Here is a 17,352-nt window from a genome sequence, read left to right on the forward strand (position 1 = left end):
GCAGGGGTGGTGCTAGCTGTTAATCAGTAAATTCCTCCAAACTATGTGTGGGATGGCCGCTTGCTGAACACATTGTCTTGTTTTCGCTTTCTTAACATGTTACCTTCAGAAGATGTGACATGTGGGTGTGGCAGTTTGAAGGCATCTTTGACAGAGCTGCGCTTAGTTAACAAGTAACGCCACATTCCCTCTGCTTTTGGGCAATTAGTGAAGTGAAACAATGGCTTTTTAAAGAGCAATTATATACGTTTTTTTTTTTTTTTAAGTAACCTGCTTTTGGTCAATCAGAGGAGACATAAGAGATTGTTCCTCTGTGTGTTTGCACCATAGTCTGACCACTGTTCCTTCAGCTCTTTCTTAATCCTCCCAGGGCAAACCAAACTTACCCCGGTCATTTCCCTCCAACCAAAAACTCCACTGTCCTCTGTGTCCAGGCTTCTGTGTTCACCCTCTCTCCCCTTAGGAGCAGGATTGGTCAGTCCCCCACCCTCCCTGCTGCCCTCCCCTCATTCTCTCTCTCTCTCCCCACTTAAATACTTTTAGCATAAAGTGAGAGAAGGAGGGGAGAGAGAGAGGGGGGGATGGGAGATCCATGGGGGAGGGGAGCTGAGTGCTCACTCTGTTGTCACTGGCCAGAGAGAGAGAGAGAGAGAGAGAGGAGGTAGAGAGAGAGAAAGAGAGAGAGAGAGAGAGAGAGAGAGAGAGAGAGAGAGAGAGAGAGAGAGAGAGAGAGGGGAGGTAGAGAGAGAGATAGAGACGGAGGGAGGGAGAGTGAGTGTGGAGTTGAGTCCCATATGTTGAAAAAAAGCATAGCAGTGCACACACGGGCTCGGTCTACTCCAGGGATTACAACCGTAGCGCTTTCAGACCTGATGGAGGACATGCAGGCATGAGGAGGTAAGGCTGCCTGTCTTGTCTTCTCCGCATCTCTGTTGATCCACTGTCTCCGCTGTTTGACTTGACTCCGCTGAAGTTGGAGGGGAAAGAGGAGGAGGAGGAGGAGGAGGAGGAGAAGGACCGGAGCTGAGCGTGTTTTCAACAGCAGCAGCAGCGGCGGCAGTGCTCTCCTCTCCTCTCCTCTCCTCTCCTCTCCTCTCCTCTTTGGCCACTGACCATGAGACACTTCCCTGAGCGCAACCAAACCAAACCTCCTAAACTCTGCCCTCCGTCCCTCCAGCCTCTCGCTGAACTGTGTCAGGACGGAGCTGTGTTTGCTTTGAGTGGAAGCTGTGGTTTGCCGCTGTAGTGCAGTTAGTTATTCTGGGCAGAGTGTTCAAAGTTGACTGTCAGTGGGAGCGGAGGGGGTCGCCGTCAAGAGGTGGTGCTGTGTGTGTGAAGCCTGTTGGTGTCCAGGGGTAGCCGTGTGGTCATTGCGTAATTTCTTCTCCATATGAATGGTAGGCTACAGGAATGAGTGTACATTGCTGATTGTTTTACTCTACTCCAACAATGTGCGAATGCAGTAAATGTCTCCACTGTTGCATTAGGTAAAATACTGTGTCTAAAAGTTGTTGTTTAGTTCTTGGTTGTATTTGAGATTTTGTGATGTTTTGGTTTTCTATACTGTTTTTAGATAGCTATTGTAATATCTCTCATCTTTACCAATTGTTGAATTGTGTATTTACAGAAACATGAATGTGTGTTTGTGGATAAAAAGTTTTCATATTGTAAAAACTGGAGGAGAGTTTCAGTTATTTGTCTGCTGTTTTTACACAAAGCAGTTTAGCACTAGTGCAGATAAAAAAAATGGTGCTTTGGTGTCCACAGAAACGAGAAATAACACAAATGGCTGTGATGAAACGACAAAATTTTCTGACAGTGGTTTTAATCTCTGGGCTCTGCCGAGAAAGGTGCTTTATATCAGAATAAAACAATAAAATCTGGAGGATTAAACTGCCTTTAATCTGTGCATGATTAAAATGTGACATTTACAACCCAGACCAGAACACACAGATTGCTCTGCCTCATTTTTGAAAATAGATAAAGTAATTTTTTTGACTACTTTTTTTCATACCTGACACAGTATATATTTTGTAAGATGGGTTGAGATGTGAAACAGGCAACATTTTCCTCTGCACTTTGCTTTTGCAGCTCCAAAAGTGTTTGGTGTCCTAAGAATGCAGTCTTTATTGCCCCAGTGCACAGAGCAATGGTATGCATGAGTCTTTTTGTGTGGCAGATTTAGAAAGCCCTCTTTAGAGGCTGAACGCTGCCTCACAATCAGCTTAATGCCTGCCAATAATGAATACCCTTGTGTGTGTCAATTTGGCGGAGTGTGTGTATTTGTGAGACTGTGTGTGAACCCTGATTTTGTTACACTGGTTGTGTTTTCAGGTTGGTCAGTAATTCTATCATACTGAGTGAATTGTGTTCTCTCTCTCTCTGCATGTGTGTGTGTGTGTTTAGGTCTGTGTGTAAGCTTGTGTGATTGGTTGGTTGACATGTGAGTGTTTGTCCAGACATTGTGCAGCACCCTGTAACTGCCTCACCTCTCTCTCTCTCTCTCTCTCTCTCTCTCTCTCTCTCTCTCTCTCTCTCAGGGTTGTTCTTTTGTCAGCGCGAGCTCATGCCAGTGATGGACTACAGCCGGACGGATGCTAACCTTAGCTGGCATTCACAAAACAGCATTCCTCCTTACTGAGACCAGCTCCACAGAATGCTGAGTCCTATTGTCCCCTATAGTGAGTACACTGCACCCTTCTTTCTGTCTACACAGCTGCACGTAACACCAAACAACCTCACTTGACTTAGTTGGACTTTGCCTGAAATCAATGAGCCCCTAATGCTCAAAAAAAAAAAATATGCAGGAGTAGGGGTGGACACTGTCGTGTTTTGTATTTTGCAAACAGAAAGAAAAATGCACAGGTAACAAAAGGTGAAAAAGTGCATGCCCTGGTGAGAAACTTGCATTGTGGAAAAGCTAAACCCTGGGCACTGTCCCTGTCTGAATGTTTCATGACTGGGTTGAAGACGGAGATGGCTGGGGTGGGAGGGGGTGCGGGGGGCTGATGGTGTGAGCAGCAGAAACCCCTCAGTTCTGCCAGTGTCGTTTTACCAATACAGCTCAGGACCCACCACCACGACGCCGCCTCCTGCCCTCCCTCCCTCCCTCCTTTTTTTTGCCCTGCTCTCTGTTTTCTCTCCTTGGTGCTGACCTAATAACTGACGTGTCCAGTTTTGGCCTCCACCCCCCTTCGCACCCTCCCACCAGGTTTCATTTGAGTCCAGTGCTCTGACTCTCCAAAACAGCATTGTTTGCTGGCCAGCATGGGGCTGCCTCCGCGGCCTCGGCCTCAACAGCCCCTTTTCCCCAGCTCTTTAACTCGCCTCAAAGGAACATTATTGGCATGACTCTCACAAGAAAAGAGGGAAATCACTCAAAATGGTTAATTTAAAAAATATGACTCCGTAATTGATGGAGTTATTGGAGCTGCCAAAAAGAGGTTGCAGAGGCAGTGTAAGACAAGTGTGTGGGTGTGTGAATTCAAACTGGACAAAACAGCTTGATTAAAGCATCAGAGGAGGATGTTTGACAGTGACCATTACACTTTGTTTGCATTTTGTAAATTTCACCCTTGAAATAGCCAGTGTTATTTTAAGTGGAATTCAGAATTGTTGCCAGATGAATAAGTAGTTGACCTTATGTGTTGTTATGAAACATGTCCTCTCACAAGTGGCTCTTAATGTCAGCTCTCCCAGAACATGTTATGTTTCTTTCCCATTAAATGATGTTTACAGCAACAAATCCAATTAGGTGGAGTTGCTCAAATAACACTCATAGATTTATTCTCAAGGGCATGCATGCATGCTTGTGTTGCTTCTCACAAATGCACGTTTAACTGGTCGTTCCATCAGCCCCCTGCGCCCTGTTAGCCCATACGGACAACACTCGGTGCTGCTGCAGTGGACACCGCGTCCAAGAATGTCACAAACTGCTGGTGGAATAGTTTGCATGTCTTCAGAGCTGGCACACTGCCGCTCCTTCATGGGAATCTTCCAGTACTTTACGCAGCAGCCTTTGTGTGTGATCAGCTTTTTATGATCAGGACGCACAAAGCTGGTTTTCATCTGCTCTTGTCCAGCAGCTTGATGGTTTCTCGTGCACAGAGCGGCTCTGTTCTGCGGCGCTTCAGCGGGGTTCAGATCGTTTCAGAACAGCCCGCTTAGTGTAAGTGTGTGCAGACACAGGGATCGTATGAGCGCACACGGCAGTGTTAGGTAGTCACGCTGTTTACTCTCAGACCAGTGACACACAAACACATCCCTCTGCTCGCCTGTGACACTGCAGCTCACTGTGTTTTAGTTAAAGACTGTAGTCATGATTCTGCTGAGCGAAACACTGACTGTGAGGGACTTTGCATATGTGCAGGACATGCGAAGACTCTCACCTCCATGTTGAAATTCCCTTTGTGGGAATGTTGATCATTCCGACATCCCAACCCTATTTCTGACTCCAGCTGTAGGCATTTCTGCCTCTGCACATGGACCGGTCACAAGTGTACCAATGTGCACATGGTGACACAGATAGAACAGGTACGCCCATCAGCACGCTTCACTCTTTGTTATCAGGGCAGCTCTAACATATCCAGTCTCTGTGATCGCAATCTAACACGCAGCCTCAGTGAGTGTGTGTGTGTGTGTCACACTCTCCCATGGCGTGTCCGGCCCTGGTGCTCGTCTCCGGCCAGTCCAGAGGACTTCAAGCTGGGGCGAGAAACCACGGCTGGACCTGAGAAGAAACCCGAGAGAGATTCCAGGGGCCATGGATACTCCTGGAGGGATTTGGTGCAAAGAATCTGTAATCTGCACTTCAAACACACTCTTAAATCAGTCCCAGGCCGCCAACCCAGGAGTGCCCTAACTCTTGTTGCTGGGGGCCCCCGCTGGTGTAGCGATACCTTTTCTTTTAAAACAGCACATACACACACACATACACATACACATACACACACACACTACACACAGTAGTCCAGATCTGGCAGTTTTTATAGCTCTCCTCTGACTGACCCCTCTCCCTCTCCTTTCTCTTTCGGGCTCTGTTTTTATGTTTTGTGCGAGTGTCTTTGTGAATGACTCGGCCAAGTCATGGAGTAGTTTGTATAGAAAAAAAGAAGGAGCAGGTCTCATCCTGGCCCCTGAAGGAGCAGGTTGGAGGGCCATGCATGCGTCTCTCCCCATTGTCGTCAGAGTGGTATGAGTGGTGCAGTGGAGGGGCCTGTGAGGCCCTTGAGTAAACACACAGTCTGCTAAAGTGTGTGTGAATAAGAGCTGGGATCATTAGTGGAGGGTGTGAATGGGCTCTAATTAGCCCCCAGTGTGTGTGCATGATTGTGGGTATGTGTGCGTATTTGTGTGTGTGTGTGTGTGTATGTGTTTGTGTGCATGCTTCTTGCATGTCTCTGTGTCCACAAGAAAAGAAGGTTAGGGACCCAGGGCCCTGTGAGTCCGCTGGCCCTCTGCTCTCTCTCTCTCTGAGGGTTCATCAGCTCATTAAGGAGACCTCCGCTCCCGTTAAGGGCCCAATTAAGAAGCAGGGTGGTGAGGCTCATTTGGATGGCAACACTTCACTGGATTCCTGAGGCAGCAGAATCCAGGGCCTGACAATGAGACACAACGTCTTTCACACCAGCGCAGCTAATTAGTAAATGACTACACTTGAGAAATAACATACTTACATCTTTATTCCATTAGCAGTTTATAGCGCAGTGATCATAAAATGCACCGCCATAGCAGGGGACTGCGGCTGTTGAATATATCGAGCTTTCTCTAATTTGTGTGTGTACTAACAGAAAACAACAAATCCCATCGCTGTCCATGTGCTGAGAGTATAAGCTGGGAGCACGGAGGGGGCCAGGGGATTTGGACAGACAGAAGGGAATGCAACATGGTCACTGGGAACGGGGGGAATGAGGGAGGTGGAGGACGCAGCGAAACAGGGAGAGAAGGAGATTGCAAGGAATATAGGCAAGGAAGGATTGGGCTGAATAGGGTGAGATAGAGCAGAGATTGGGTGAGTGAGACAGATGGAAGGGGTGATTGGTCATCACAGAGCCTTGGGACAGCTGGTCTTTGATATATTAGTGGACACAATGACCTAAAGCCAGCCTGCAGTCACAGAAAATAGGAACCCTGTTTTTCTTGAAGGAAAGGGGTGGGGGGTAGAAGGGGGGGCTTCCACCATTTGTGGACGTGCGTAGCAGGCACGGGGGATGGGGGAGTTGTTTCTAAAATTACGAGCATGAAGTGACGCATCCAGCAATTATTCCGGAGGCTTTCTAGTTTTGGAGAGTGCTGAGAAAAGGGATGTAAAATGAACATGCACTCACATGGGAACTTGCTTTGTTGTGTTTGTTTCAGCTCTAAACACATTTGTCAATGAATCAATGTTTAACAAAATGTCATCAAACAGTTTGCCTGCTCCACTCTGCAAAACAGCAACTTTTAATGACGGCGTATATTTGTTCTCTGATAATGAATTGGAGATGTGCTAAAACGAGGTGAATTTCATTACGCGTATTGATTGGCTTTGAAAAATAATTGTCATTTATTCTAAGTATATTTTATTATAGACAAGGGTGATGTGATTTTATTATTCCTACAAAATGCACAGTAGAGTGCTGTCACATTGTCCTTCTCTTATAATAAAACCATATTAGCTGTACATGCTGACAAAAACTATTCTGACAGTTGGCCCGGGACGCTCCCAAAGGAGGATGAAACAAAAAATAGAGCAAGTCAAACTGTCATTCTGATACATGGAGTACAGATAGCTCTATGCACAGAAAGAGAAAGGTACAGAGAAAGGGACAGAGAGAGAGAGAAAGACACACACATACACACACACACACACATAGAGGACATCCCTCAATGCCACTGCAGGAGATGGGCTTCTTCCTCCTGGGATTGGACTGGTGAGGCGTGTTTGAAAAGAGCTGCGTCTGCTCGTGCTCTGGGCAGCAGGTGTGAAAACTCCCCACCAGAGCTCCCGCACTCTTCTGTTATTACATCTTTTTAGGGCCATGAAAGAGGGAGCAGATGAGCCGAAGGGAGCGACAGGCAGAGTGGGAGTGCGGGATTGTGTTTCTCTTGATTGATAGCAGCTCTGTGACTAACGCATAGATTTATAATAATTTTCCCTAGCAATGCCCAATTATGCATGGCTGATAAATTATGATCCCTGTTGTCTGGTGTGTGCATTATCCCTGTCTTAAGGCGGTTTGGGAAGGGTCTCTGGGACTGACCTCACACTTCCTTTAACAGCTTTTTTGCAATACCCCACACGATAACAGAGGCTATTCAGCATAGGACATGGTAACTTGACATTGTCTAAGATGAGTGCAGTAAAACACACACATATATATCTGAAGAATTCATTGCCGTTTTTCAGTATGTTCGTAGAAACTGAGCAAAAGCTGATAAAATGTGTATTTCATACCAACATGAGAGAACGTCCAGAGACAATTTTCCTCTGTCTCTACCTGCCAGGCTGTGAAATGTGGCCGGCCTTTCAGATTGGTGTTTTTATGACAGGCCAGGTAGTATGCAGCGGGAGGACCGCAGCAGCCTAGTGAGAATGTCCTGCTTGATATTAGTGCCATAAATCACAGTGAACTTGAGAACAGAGGACTAAAGGGGGCTTCAAGAGTGAACGACAAATCAAGATAACAAACTCTGATAAATAACAGATTCCATGTTGTTTTCACCAAACTTAACTCTTAATCATTCATTTAAAAAAATCACATAACACATCCCTTAATCACATAACAAAATGAAGTTTAACGAAAATGTTTATGTGTAAAGTGTTTAGAAAAATGTTGAAGAAAAAAATAGATACATTTCTTCTACATATTAATGTCCAGCAAGCAGGAGTTTCATCCAGCTTCTCATTGATCAGCCGGCGCTTGCTGAATACATAACAACTGATGCAATCATCAAAGCACCAAGTTTGTGATTTATCAGCACAAATATAGTGTCTGTCACAGTCTGCCCTTCTCTCCACTTTCTGCCTCTCATTCCCCCTTGTGCGGCTGTGTGCTTTGTGTATTGTTAAGTGCATTCAGTCCCAGTTTTTTTCTTTTTTTTTCTTTAAAGTGTCTTGTTTCTGAGATGTTGTCTAAATTGAATCCCTGACATACTGCCACAACAGCCGGAGCAGCATTCTCAAAACAATTGGACACTGCCCTCAGTGCAGCTTTTTCTATTGAGGCACTGAAAGAATTTTGTTTTCGGCATAAAGTAAACTGTTCATGTTGATATCTTTTTCAACATTTTTTACCTCCGTATTGAACAGAGAGAATGGCTTTGGTGCCGTGGAAGCCATCAGGGTCAACGGTTTCATTTAGAGCAGAGGGAAAGTTTTAGCTTTTACTTGTTTAACTTGTGTTACCGTGCAGCTTAAAATCTTTTGACTTGAATTCTGATGAAAGAACTTGCTGTTATATATAAATATATATATATGTAGCATATTTCATAAATGTGAAGTTGACCAGCTGAACTCCCATGGTCTACATCATGATGGCTCTTGATGTTTTTTAATGAGTTATTAACAAAGAATGTGGCAGGGTTTAGAGACACTTTCCTCTACCTAATTTGTGCCACTGTGTGGAGGTGGACGATGGAGCGGCGGCGTTTTCTCTGGTCAGCGGTGGGGGTAGAGCTCAACCCTGAATAGAGTCCTGATTGGATTGATCCACAGCGCTCTTGTTTACAAGCAGCCTCTTCACAATCGGCACAGTTTAATAGCCGGCTGTCCCAGAAGGCTTGTTGCATCCGTGTCCGTTTTGTTCCTTGGGGCAGAGAAAACAAAAGTGCCGGGAAGGGAGAAGGAGAAATCAACCTCAGGGGAGCTGTGAAACGGCACTGGAGCCCTCCGTCTCTGGGCCTCCTGCCAAGATAACGTTTCACCTCACCCACTGATACTTCTTTTATAGGAAACCACAACACAGTCTAGAGTACTACAGGCCCTAATGGGCCAGAAGCTACTTCAGTTTCACTCAGTCAACATCAGATTCAGTGACTTTGTGGAAACTAAATTAGAGCGTTCGAGGGCAGAAATCACAGATAAACCTAACACACTCCCTCGGAGCCATAAGCGATCTAATTTTAATTTTAGGGCCTCCTCAAAATAAAACAGGTTTCTGCTGAAGAGAGCCGTGCCACTGTCTTCATCACGCACTCCTACAATAGGATGCAGCTCACACAGGTCCCTCAATAAATCCCAGGCTAACACAAAAGCTGTCAGTGGACTGCTGCTGAATAGATTAATAAGATTTCCATAATTAGACAGGCCCCTGACAATAGGATCCTTCAGGCTTTGTCTCAGGGCCAACTGGATTGTCCGAGCCGTGCACGTCTGCTGGACGGCCGTCCACGACAATGGCCGCACAGACAGTAAGGCGGTCAGCAGAAGAACATCTGTCTCTCCTGGGGCCAAGAGCACACACACAAACAGAGGGAAGTTTCATGTGCATGACACAAGGTTCTTATCAACCTCCTTGCAGCCAAGTGAAACCATCAGTCAACAGAAAAACAGCCTCGGCACATATTTATGTTTACCTAACCTGGACACAATTTGTGATTTTATTTGATATAAATCTGACAAAGCCACTGAGAAATAATAAAATATATGAAATACTCCTCCACCCCCTTTGTGACTAGAGCAGAGCAGCTTTACTTAAACTAACAGCGGCTACAAATGCTTCCAAAACAAAAGGATGAGGACAAGATCCCCAGTTTCAAACATGCTGTTGTCCTGGTCCATGCTTTATAAATGTGTTTTTATCCATAATCCTCCCCTAATATGATTGAGACAGTGTTGATGGGGGTGCAGCAGGAAAGGCAAATGTCATGTTGTTCAGAGCTGAAAATGTTTCATGATAAAGGTAAGAATGGGAACACAGCCTCCTTGATCAGGATGACAACATTATAAAGTTATATTAGCAGCCTGTTGTCATGTTTCAGTGGATAAATGACAATCTAGCATTGTTCTGAAACATATATTGGAGTTAATCTAATGATTTCACTGCTACCCACAGTGTGGCCACAATGTCCTGATTTCCTACTTCTAATCTTAGCTTTCTTCCTGTCCCTCCAGTGAATTAATCTACATGATGGCTCTGATTTAAGCAGAAGTGTAGATTAGAGCTTGCTCAGTTTATTGTGGAGTGCTGCTGCTCTAAAAACCACAGTCCAGCAGAAGGCAAGATCTAATTACATGGAAAGGGCCGAACTGCACTGCAACCCTGCTGTGTTCATCAGGGGTGGGTGGCAGCGAATCACTCACTCACTCACTCATCAAACTCACAGTGTGCACACAGAAAGAATTACTGAGAATAATGCACGCTCTTAAAAGACGTATGGATATTACTCTCAGATGTAACGGTGAATTGGTTCCTCAGGTATTGGCAGCTGGTCATTACTTTGGTGGTGGTGGTGGTGGGGGGTTAGTGCAAGAGAAGTCCATTCTGTGTTGGTGCTGCTCTGATGATGGAGTGGACAGCAGTTAGCCCGCCTCAGTGAGTCCTCTAATGTCCGCTCCAGTCCGCTTAGAGAGGACGAAGGGCCTGCTGTCCACTCTTTCCCCTCCTTCCATCCATCCCTCCCTCCCTCCCCGCTGCAGGTTTTATGAGCTCCCCTGGGCTCTCATCCATCTCTGTCACACACAGGCCCCATTATTGGGGCTGCTCACAAACTGGTTGGGCTGCAGATGGGAAGGGCCTGCAGGACATATATGGTTTCTGCAGGCTGGACAAAGACCTGCAAGTCAGACCACAAAAATATGTGGTAATCTGGGTGTGGACAAGCCACTGTCTTCAGTATGTTTGTAAAAATACAAGAGTGTGAGAACGTTCTTGTGCAGCTCGCCGTGGTGGGTGTGTGGTTGTGTGGGTTGGCTGAAGCTTAGGGAAGCACTTGAACTGGTTTGGCCATTGGGAACTTAAGGCAGTGGATTTGAATATGAAGGACATGATAATCCAGCGGCCATCTGGTCTGCTGGTCTCATTTGACTGAATAAATAACAGGCGTAATCTGAAAATACACATGGGGAGGTTTGGAAAGCGGGGAAAAGAAAGAGGCCAAAGTTTAGGAGTGAGCTTGAGAGAGCGAGAACAGCAGCAAAAAAAAAATCACAGGCTGTGGATATTGAGATTTGATTTAAATGGCAATAAGAAGCCTGGCTCCATACACACAGACAGCTATGAATAATGAATCATCAGGCGTCCACTGAAGGGAAGGCAGAGGCCGGTAATGACAGCTTTTGCAATATTCCTTTTTACTTCTCTTTTTTAGCTGCAGTAGTCGTCACCTCAGGGTAAATCGTAGCAGTTCAATAATGCCAAGCTATGTGTGGAATGTCAAGCTAATGCCTCAGCAAGAGGTGGTGCTGGTCTCCATGAAATAGATGAATCTATAACTATGATATTGTGATTTATCTGGTTAATATACAGGTGAAATGGGCTTGATAGTGTATGAACACTGTGCAGATGCAGTTTACATGCAGGAATAGGAGTTTAGAGCTGATTTGAGAAATTGATGAATCAGTTTGATGATCAACAGAAATAAGCAGCTGTTTTGTTGATCAAATAGTCAGTTTTATGTGTTTTCAGCACAGTTGCGCTTATATATTTTTTTCAAGCAGAGTCGTACATGAAAGTAAACTGAATATCTTTGGATTTTGTTGTGTTGGTTAAACCTTTAACTCTGTCAGTGGAAAACTGCTGCAGCCATTTTTTCACAGTTTTCTGGAATTCCATAGACAAAAATCACAAAATAATGAACCAATAATGAAAATAATTGTTAGTAACATCCTTGAAGGAGATGTTATATTACTTGCTATGTGCAGATGTGCAAGTTCCACAGATTTCAAATGCGTTTTCATGAGTGCACATGGAGGGAAAACACTTAATGTAGCAAAAATCTCTTCTTTTTTTTTGTTTTGTTTTTGGCCTTGCTGCCCTGTCTCCTGTTAGCTTGCCTGATGTGCTCAGTGTGTAGCAGCCATGATCAATCAGACCTCGGCCTGTGCTGAAGTCAGCCAGAGGAACAGACATTCCACTTTCCCAATGTTCCATGGGAGACTGTGCTGATGAATAGCACACTATGCTGCAACTCCAAACCCAACCCCCCTCTTTCTTTCTTTCCTCCTTTCTTTCTCACTCTCTCTACACCACTGTCCACACACACCACACACACACAACCACACAACCTCCCTCCCTCCCTCCCTCCCTCCCTCCCTCCCTCTGTCCAGCCGGCCACTGGGCCTTTGGAGCTCTGGTGTTCGGTGGGTGGGTGGATTGGTGGGTGGTAGGTGGGGGTGCAGGGCGGAGAGAGCAGGCATTCAGAGCAACATGCACGGGGAGATAACAATAGCTCCTCTGGGAGACCTGCAGATGCTAGCAGTATAGGGAATAGTAGTGGGATCTTATCGCTACTCCCACATAAGCTGGGAAACTGCAAAACAACACAATCCAACCTACCGATCTGCTTTCACTCTTTTCCTTTCTGCAGCTTTCTCTGCCTCCCTCCACCTCCTCTTTACCATACCATCTCCCTCTCTGGGAAATTTGAGCCCCCTCTGCTACCAGGCATGAATGAAAAAAGATTCATTTCCAAGCAGAAGAAAGGCCATTTCTTGTCACTGGCCACTTTGAGTGTGGGGCTCGGACCATGTGTCACCGTGTGGACTGTCTAGTTTGCTAATCCATATTAGGCTGAATGTCGACTAGCATTTTTGGTTGAAGATATTCAATGTTATACCATTGTCATACAAATTTGATCATAACAAATGAGTCCAATAAGTTTTTATCTGTGTTGTCCTCTACATGAAGTAAATGTTGTGGATGTTGTATCTAAAGATTTTAAATGATTCCTGTAATTCATCACATTTAATGGTGAACAAACTATTTTGATTGTGTTCTGAGTCTGCAGAGACTCAAGTCTTGTAGAGGATTTGTCAGGTTCAAAATTTAATGCGTGTGTGTCTTTGTTTTGTCAGGTCTGTTGAAGATGCACTGGAACCCAGAGCATGCCCAGCCTCTCAGCCAGTGGCCTGAGCAGCACCTGGACGTCTCCTCCACCACCTCCTCTCCAGCCCACAAGTCGGAGTTCTACTCTGGCCGCGGCCGCAGCGCTTACAACTACGCCTGGGCCAACGACGACATCTCTGCCATGACAGCCTCCAACATGTTGAAGCGCTATGCTGAGAAGTACGCTGGCGTGCTGGACTCACCGTATGACCGGCCACCTACCGTTGGCGCCTACCCGGAGCCAGGAGCCTTCGGGGGCCTCAATGGCCCAAAGACTGAGCTGGAGCCCTGGCCACTTACTCACAGCACTGATGTTTCGTATTCCCTGGGTGGACACGACAGCCTCTCGGGCTCCAAGGCTGCAGCCACATCCGCGGGCCCCCCAGGAGTTGGCAGCGTGTCTGTGGTGAACAGTAACCTCTCGGACTCTGGCTACAGCGGCAGCAGCTCCTGCAGTGGCTCCAGCGAGTACCCCTCCAGCTACAATGGCACCTATCTTTCCTCAGGGTACTGTCCCCAACCCGGCGCAGCACTTCCCCCTGCCTCCCTGCACACTCTCCAATCCACCCCCACTCTGGTACCCAGCTATAGCCCTCCCACACCTGTCTATAACTACCCCCCAAGCACGTACCCTCCCCAGACCAGCCTTGCCCCCAGCTACAGCCATCCCTCTGCGACCTACCTGCCTTCAGGTCTACCAGCCCCCACTCCTGTACCGTCAAGGCCCACAGTGGTAGGAGGCAGCTATAGTTACCAGAGCACCAACCTTGGCACGTCCGAGTCTGGAGGGACATTAAAAAGAAAAGCGTTTGAGATGACTGTGGAGAAGGACGAGGGAGGCGATGGCTCTCGTTACAGGAAATACAGCTACGATCCCTTGAAGGCCGGAGGAAACTCACCCTACAGTGTGAATGACAAAACAGAGTGCCGGGGAAACGGCTTCAGCAGTTCAGGCAGCACAGACCCTCAATCCTTCAAGCCCAGTAAGCCCTCTTCCCAGCCTCTGGTGTCCCCCCAGTATGGGGCAGCAGGGGAGTACAGCCCTCCAGCGGGTATGACGGGGGAGAATGGTGTGGCCGAGCAGGGCTTTACCCAGCAGCAGCAGCACCGCTCTCAGGCCCACAAACGTCCTCCACTGTGTGAGACTATGAAGAGTCCAGATCCCCGACTGCTGGACCTTGTCAATGGGGAGTTATTGGACTGCAGTCCGGCACTAGGCTGGGGTGAGCTAGTCGGGCTCACGCACGTCAAGACTGCCCTGGAGGAGGACCTGCTGTGGCCCGTGCTAAGGCCCAGTCCAGTGGTGCGGCCACCAAGAACCGTCCTGCTGTTTGGGCCCCGGGGAGGGGGTAAGACCACGTTGACTCGTTCTTTGGCTTCACAGCTGGGGGCCTCCTTCTACCAGCTGAGTGGAGCCATGCTGGCCTCTAAAGGAAAGGCCGAGGCAGAGCACATCCTGGGGTCTCTGTTGCAGGTGGCAGGGGCACGGCAGCCCTCGGTGGTGCTGCTCAGCCAGGTGGAGGCCATGGAAGAGGAGGGGCTGAGGCAGACACTGTTGACCACCCTGGAGAAAGCCCAGGTGGGGACCACAGGTCTGGTGATTCTTGTGTGTGCCACTGGCAGGCCAGATCTGCTGCAGGATGCGGTTCATCGTAGCTTTGCCAAGCGATATCACGTCGGCCTGCCAGATGTGGGCATGCGTAGGCAAGTGCTGCTGCAGGCGCTGTCGCCTCAGGGCTGCAGCCTGAGCGAGAGGGAGCTGAGCGCTGTGCTCCAGCGCACCGAGGGCTTCTCAGTGTGGGAGCTGCTGCAGCTCAGCCAGCAGGCGCTCTCCTCCGCGGCCTCCCCCACCGGGGCCATGCACGGCCTCCCCACACCCTCCAAACCCCCAGCCTTCACAGACTTTGAGAATGCCTTCTGCAAGGTGTGCCCACACACCACCACAAAAGAACTGGACACTTGTACAGAGTGGAGCAAGATGTATAGCCACTGAGAGAGCAGCCAGTCACTGTACTTGGACTGCACCACGGACCTGTCTTTGCTTTGACATGGCAAGCCTTGGGAATGTTTTGTTGTTGTTTTGTAATTACAGATTATGAAGCCAAAAGAGCCAGAGAAGCTCAGCGATACAGGAGAGCTGACAGAGTTGTTTTACTGGCAGAAGCATGCCATGGTGTACTGTTTTTGTTTTGCTATGAATATCCGCAATATTTTATTTTTCCCAAAGAAAAGAAAGATGAATTAGCCTTGCTGACTGGGGTAGTGTACTGGAGGGCCAATGGGAGAATCAAATAGCTATTTGGATACTCTCGGAGATCCTGATTAGCCTTGGTCCAGGACAAAAATCAATTATTTGTTGCTAGGTAACGTGGTCCAAGATTATGGATAATCAGGGTTTGCAAAATACCCCCTTTGACTGCTACTCTCAGGATCGTATTTATTGCCAGTCCACTACCATGTTATCCTAATGTTGATTTAGTCATTGGATTGTCACTAATCATTAAGAACGAAGGGCTCGGGATCAGCAACATTACAGAAAACCACAGTTTTTGACCAAAAACATGTCAAACCAAATGCATAATCAACAGTGCTGTTCTATCTCCCCAAACAGACTGGTCCTCAAAATCGCAGTATATTAATATTCTTGATCGCTTGTTACCAAATCATGACGCAGCAGTTTGTCCTTACTGTTCTGGGGGAGGAAAGAAAATGTAATCACATGTATTAAACTGGACCGTGCGGCTGTCCCTCGCCAGGAGTTCAAATGTACAAGCAAAACCTTTCAGTCGCACTAGACATGTTTGGTTGTAGAAATACTTTTATCTTATCTGTATCATTGTGGTAATATACACTCACTTAAAATGGTACAATTCACAACTTACTTGATTACTTTTGGATAGTTGTTGGTGGACTTCCATAAATCTGTTCTGGGTCTCACATTCCTCATCGAGTGCAGTTTTCCTGAGAATCACACCCGCAGAGCAACACTTAACCTGCACACCCAGCTTCTCCTACAGCGTGTTTTCTATTTCACTTACTCCTTTTGTTTTCTTAGTATGTAGTCTTGTTTGAAATGCTCAGGAAGAATTTCTTTACCTCAGAAATACGAAATAAAGAATGTATGTAATCTTAGGGTCTTAGTAGGGAGTGTCGCGGAGCGAGATAAAGGAGCGAGGAGAAACCTGACAGTCTAGTAACACTCACTGCAGCTGGGCTTTACCTCGGGAGAGAAACTTGAATATGCTACAAAGAGTAACATTGAATGTAATTCAGGTATTTCAAAGGATATTTGATGCCATAAATCCATGTATTATTATATATGAATATATAAATACATTTTTCTTTTCTGTTCTTTTACCTTTTGTTTTTATTGTAGTTTATGGTGGAGTGATGATTGTCTTCAAAAAATGCTAGTATACAGAAAATATTCCTTTTTTTGTTGGACAAACTGCTTGCAGATCTCTGTGTTATTTAGTGTTTACATATCCTGTATATGCATGTCTGCTGTCTATAGTTTAACAGCTGCAAAATATCATTTGTAAATATAACACACACACACACACAGAAACAACTGCACACATGCACTCACAGTGAAGATCTGAGCACAATTATACCTTCCAAAAAAGACGATGTACAAAAACACAGATGCAAAAGAAAGAAAGAAAGAAAGAAAAGAAAAACTCTGTTGTTGTGTGTAGCTTTCAGCAAATCCCAAAGTGTGTTCATATAGTGGATGAACCCGACAATCCAGACAGATCTCTCCTTTTTCCAGCAACGGTACACTTCTGTTTTAACAAGCTGGAAAAACCTGGTCACTGGACATGGACAGCAGGTACAGAGGTCGACGGTGTTAGGCTGTTGACATGGTGCTGAGGAGGTTTACACAGAATGATGTAATATTTCCTCCCGCCCTTTCCTCTCCCTCCCTCCCTTCCTCATCATTCTCTTTCTCTTTTTCCTCTCTCCCTGATGCAGCCTCATTAGATTGGATTGCCCCCTGGCCACGAGCCCCGGTGGCCATGTGGCGTTGTGTCCTCCCCTCCCCACACCCCCGTCCCCCTTCCCCTTACACCGATTCTTTGGGAGTGGAAGTGGTCTGATTGATGTCCAGCAACCTTATATCACAGTGCAGCCTTCCCTCTCCAGCTGGTGGCTTCAGTCATGCCATACAGCCAGATCAATCAGAGTGACCCCCTCTGTGCATACTGATCACTGTCCCAGAAACTGAAAACACATTTACAAATTACAGAGCAGCCCCTGCCTCAAGCTGCAGCGCCTAGATGATGCAAGCAATTATTCACATGAAATTACAAGAATGAAATGATAA

General features: G+C 46.6%; 1 protein-coding gene across 2 annotated transcripts; it reads left to right on the top strand.

The window, feature by feature from the left end:
• The first annotated feature begins 768 nt into the window (after positions 1 to 768).
• fignl2 (fidgetin like 2) lies at positions 769 to 16,093 on the top strand. 2 transcript variants are annotated; one of them, XM_083976220.1, is made up of 3 exons: positions 769 to 897; positions 2,541 to 2,681; positions 12,995 to 16,093. In XM_083976220.1, exons 2-3 carry the CDS (start codon positions 2,657 to 2,659, stop codon positions 15,016 to 15,018), a joined length of 2,049 nt encoding a protein of 682 aa, XP_083832346.1. In that variant the 5' UTR covers positions 769 to 897; positions 2,541 to 2,656; the 3' UTR covers positions 15,019 to 16,093. The 2 variants fall into 2 exon arrangements, with proteins under 2 accessions (XP_083832346.1, XP_083832345.1); XM_083976219.1 differs by lacking the exon at positions 769 to 897 and adding an exon at positions 1,281 to 1,397.
• Positions 16,094 to 17,352: the final 1,259 nt, after the last annotated feature.

Source organism: Trachurus trachurus, assembly GCF_905171665.1.
Source record: "Trachurus trachurus genome assembly, chromosome: 7".
NCBI lineage: Eukaryota > Metazoa > Chordata > Actinopteri > Carangiformes > Carangidae > Trachurus > Trachurus trachurus.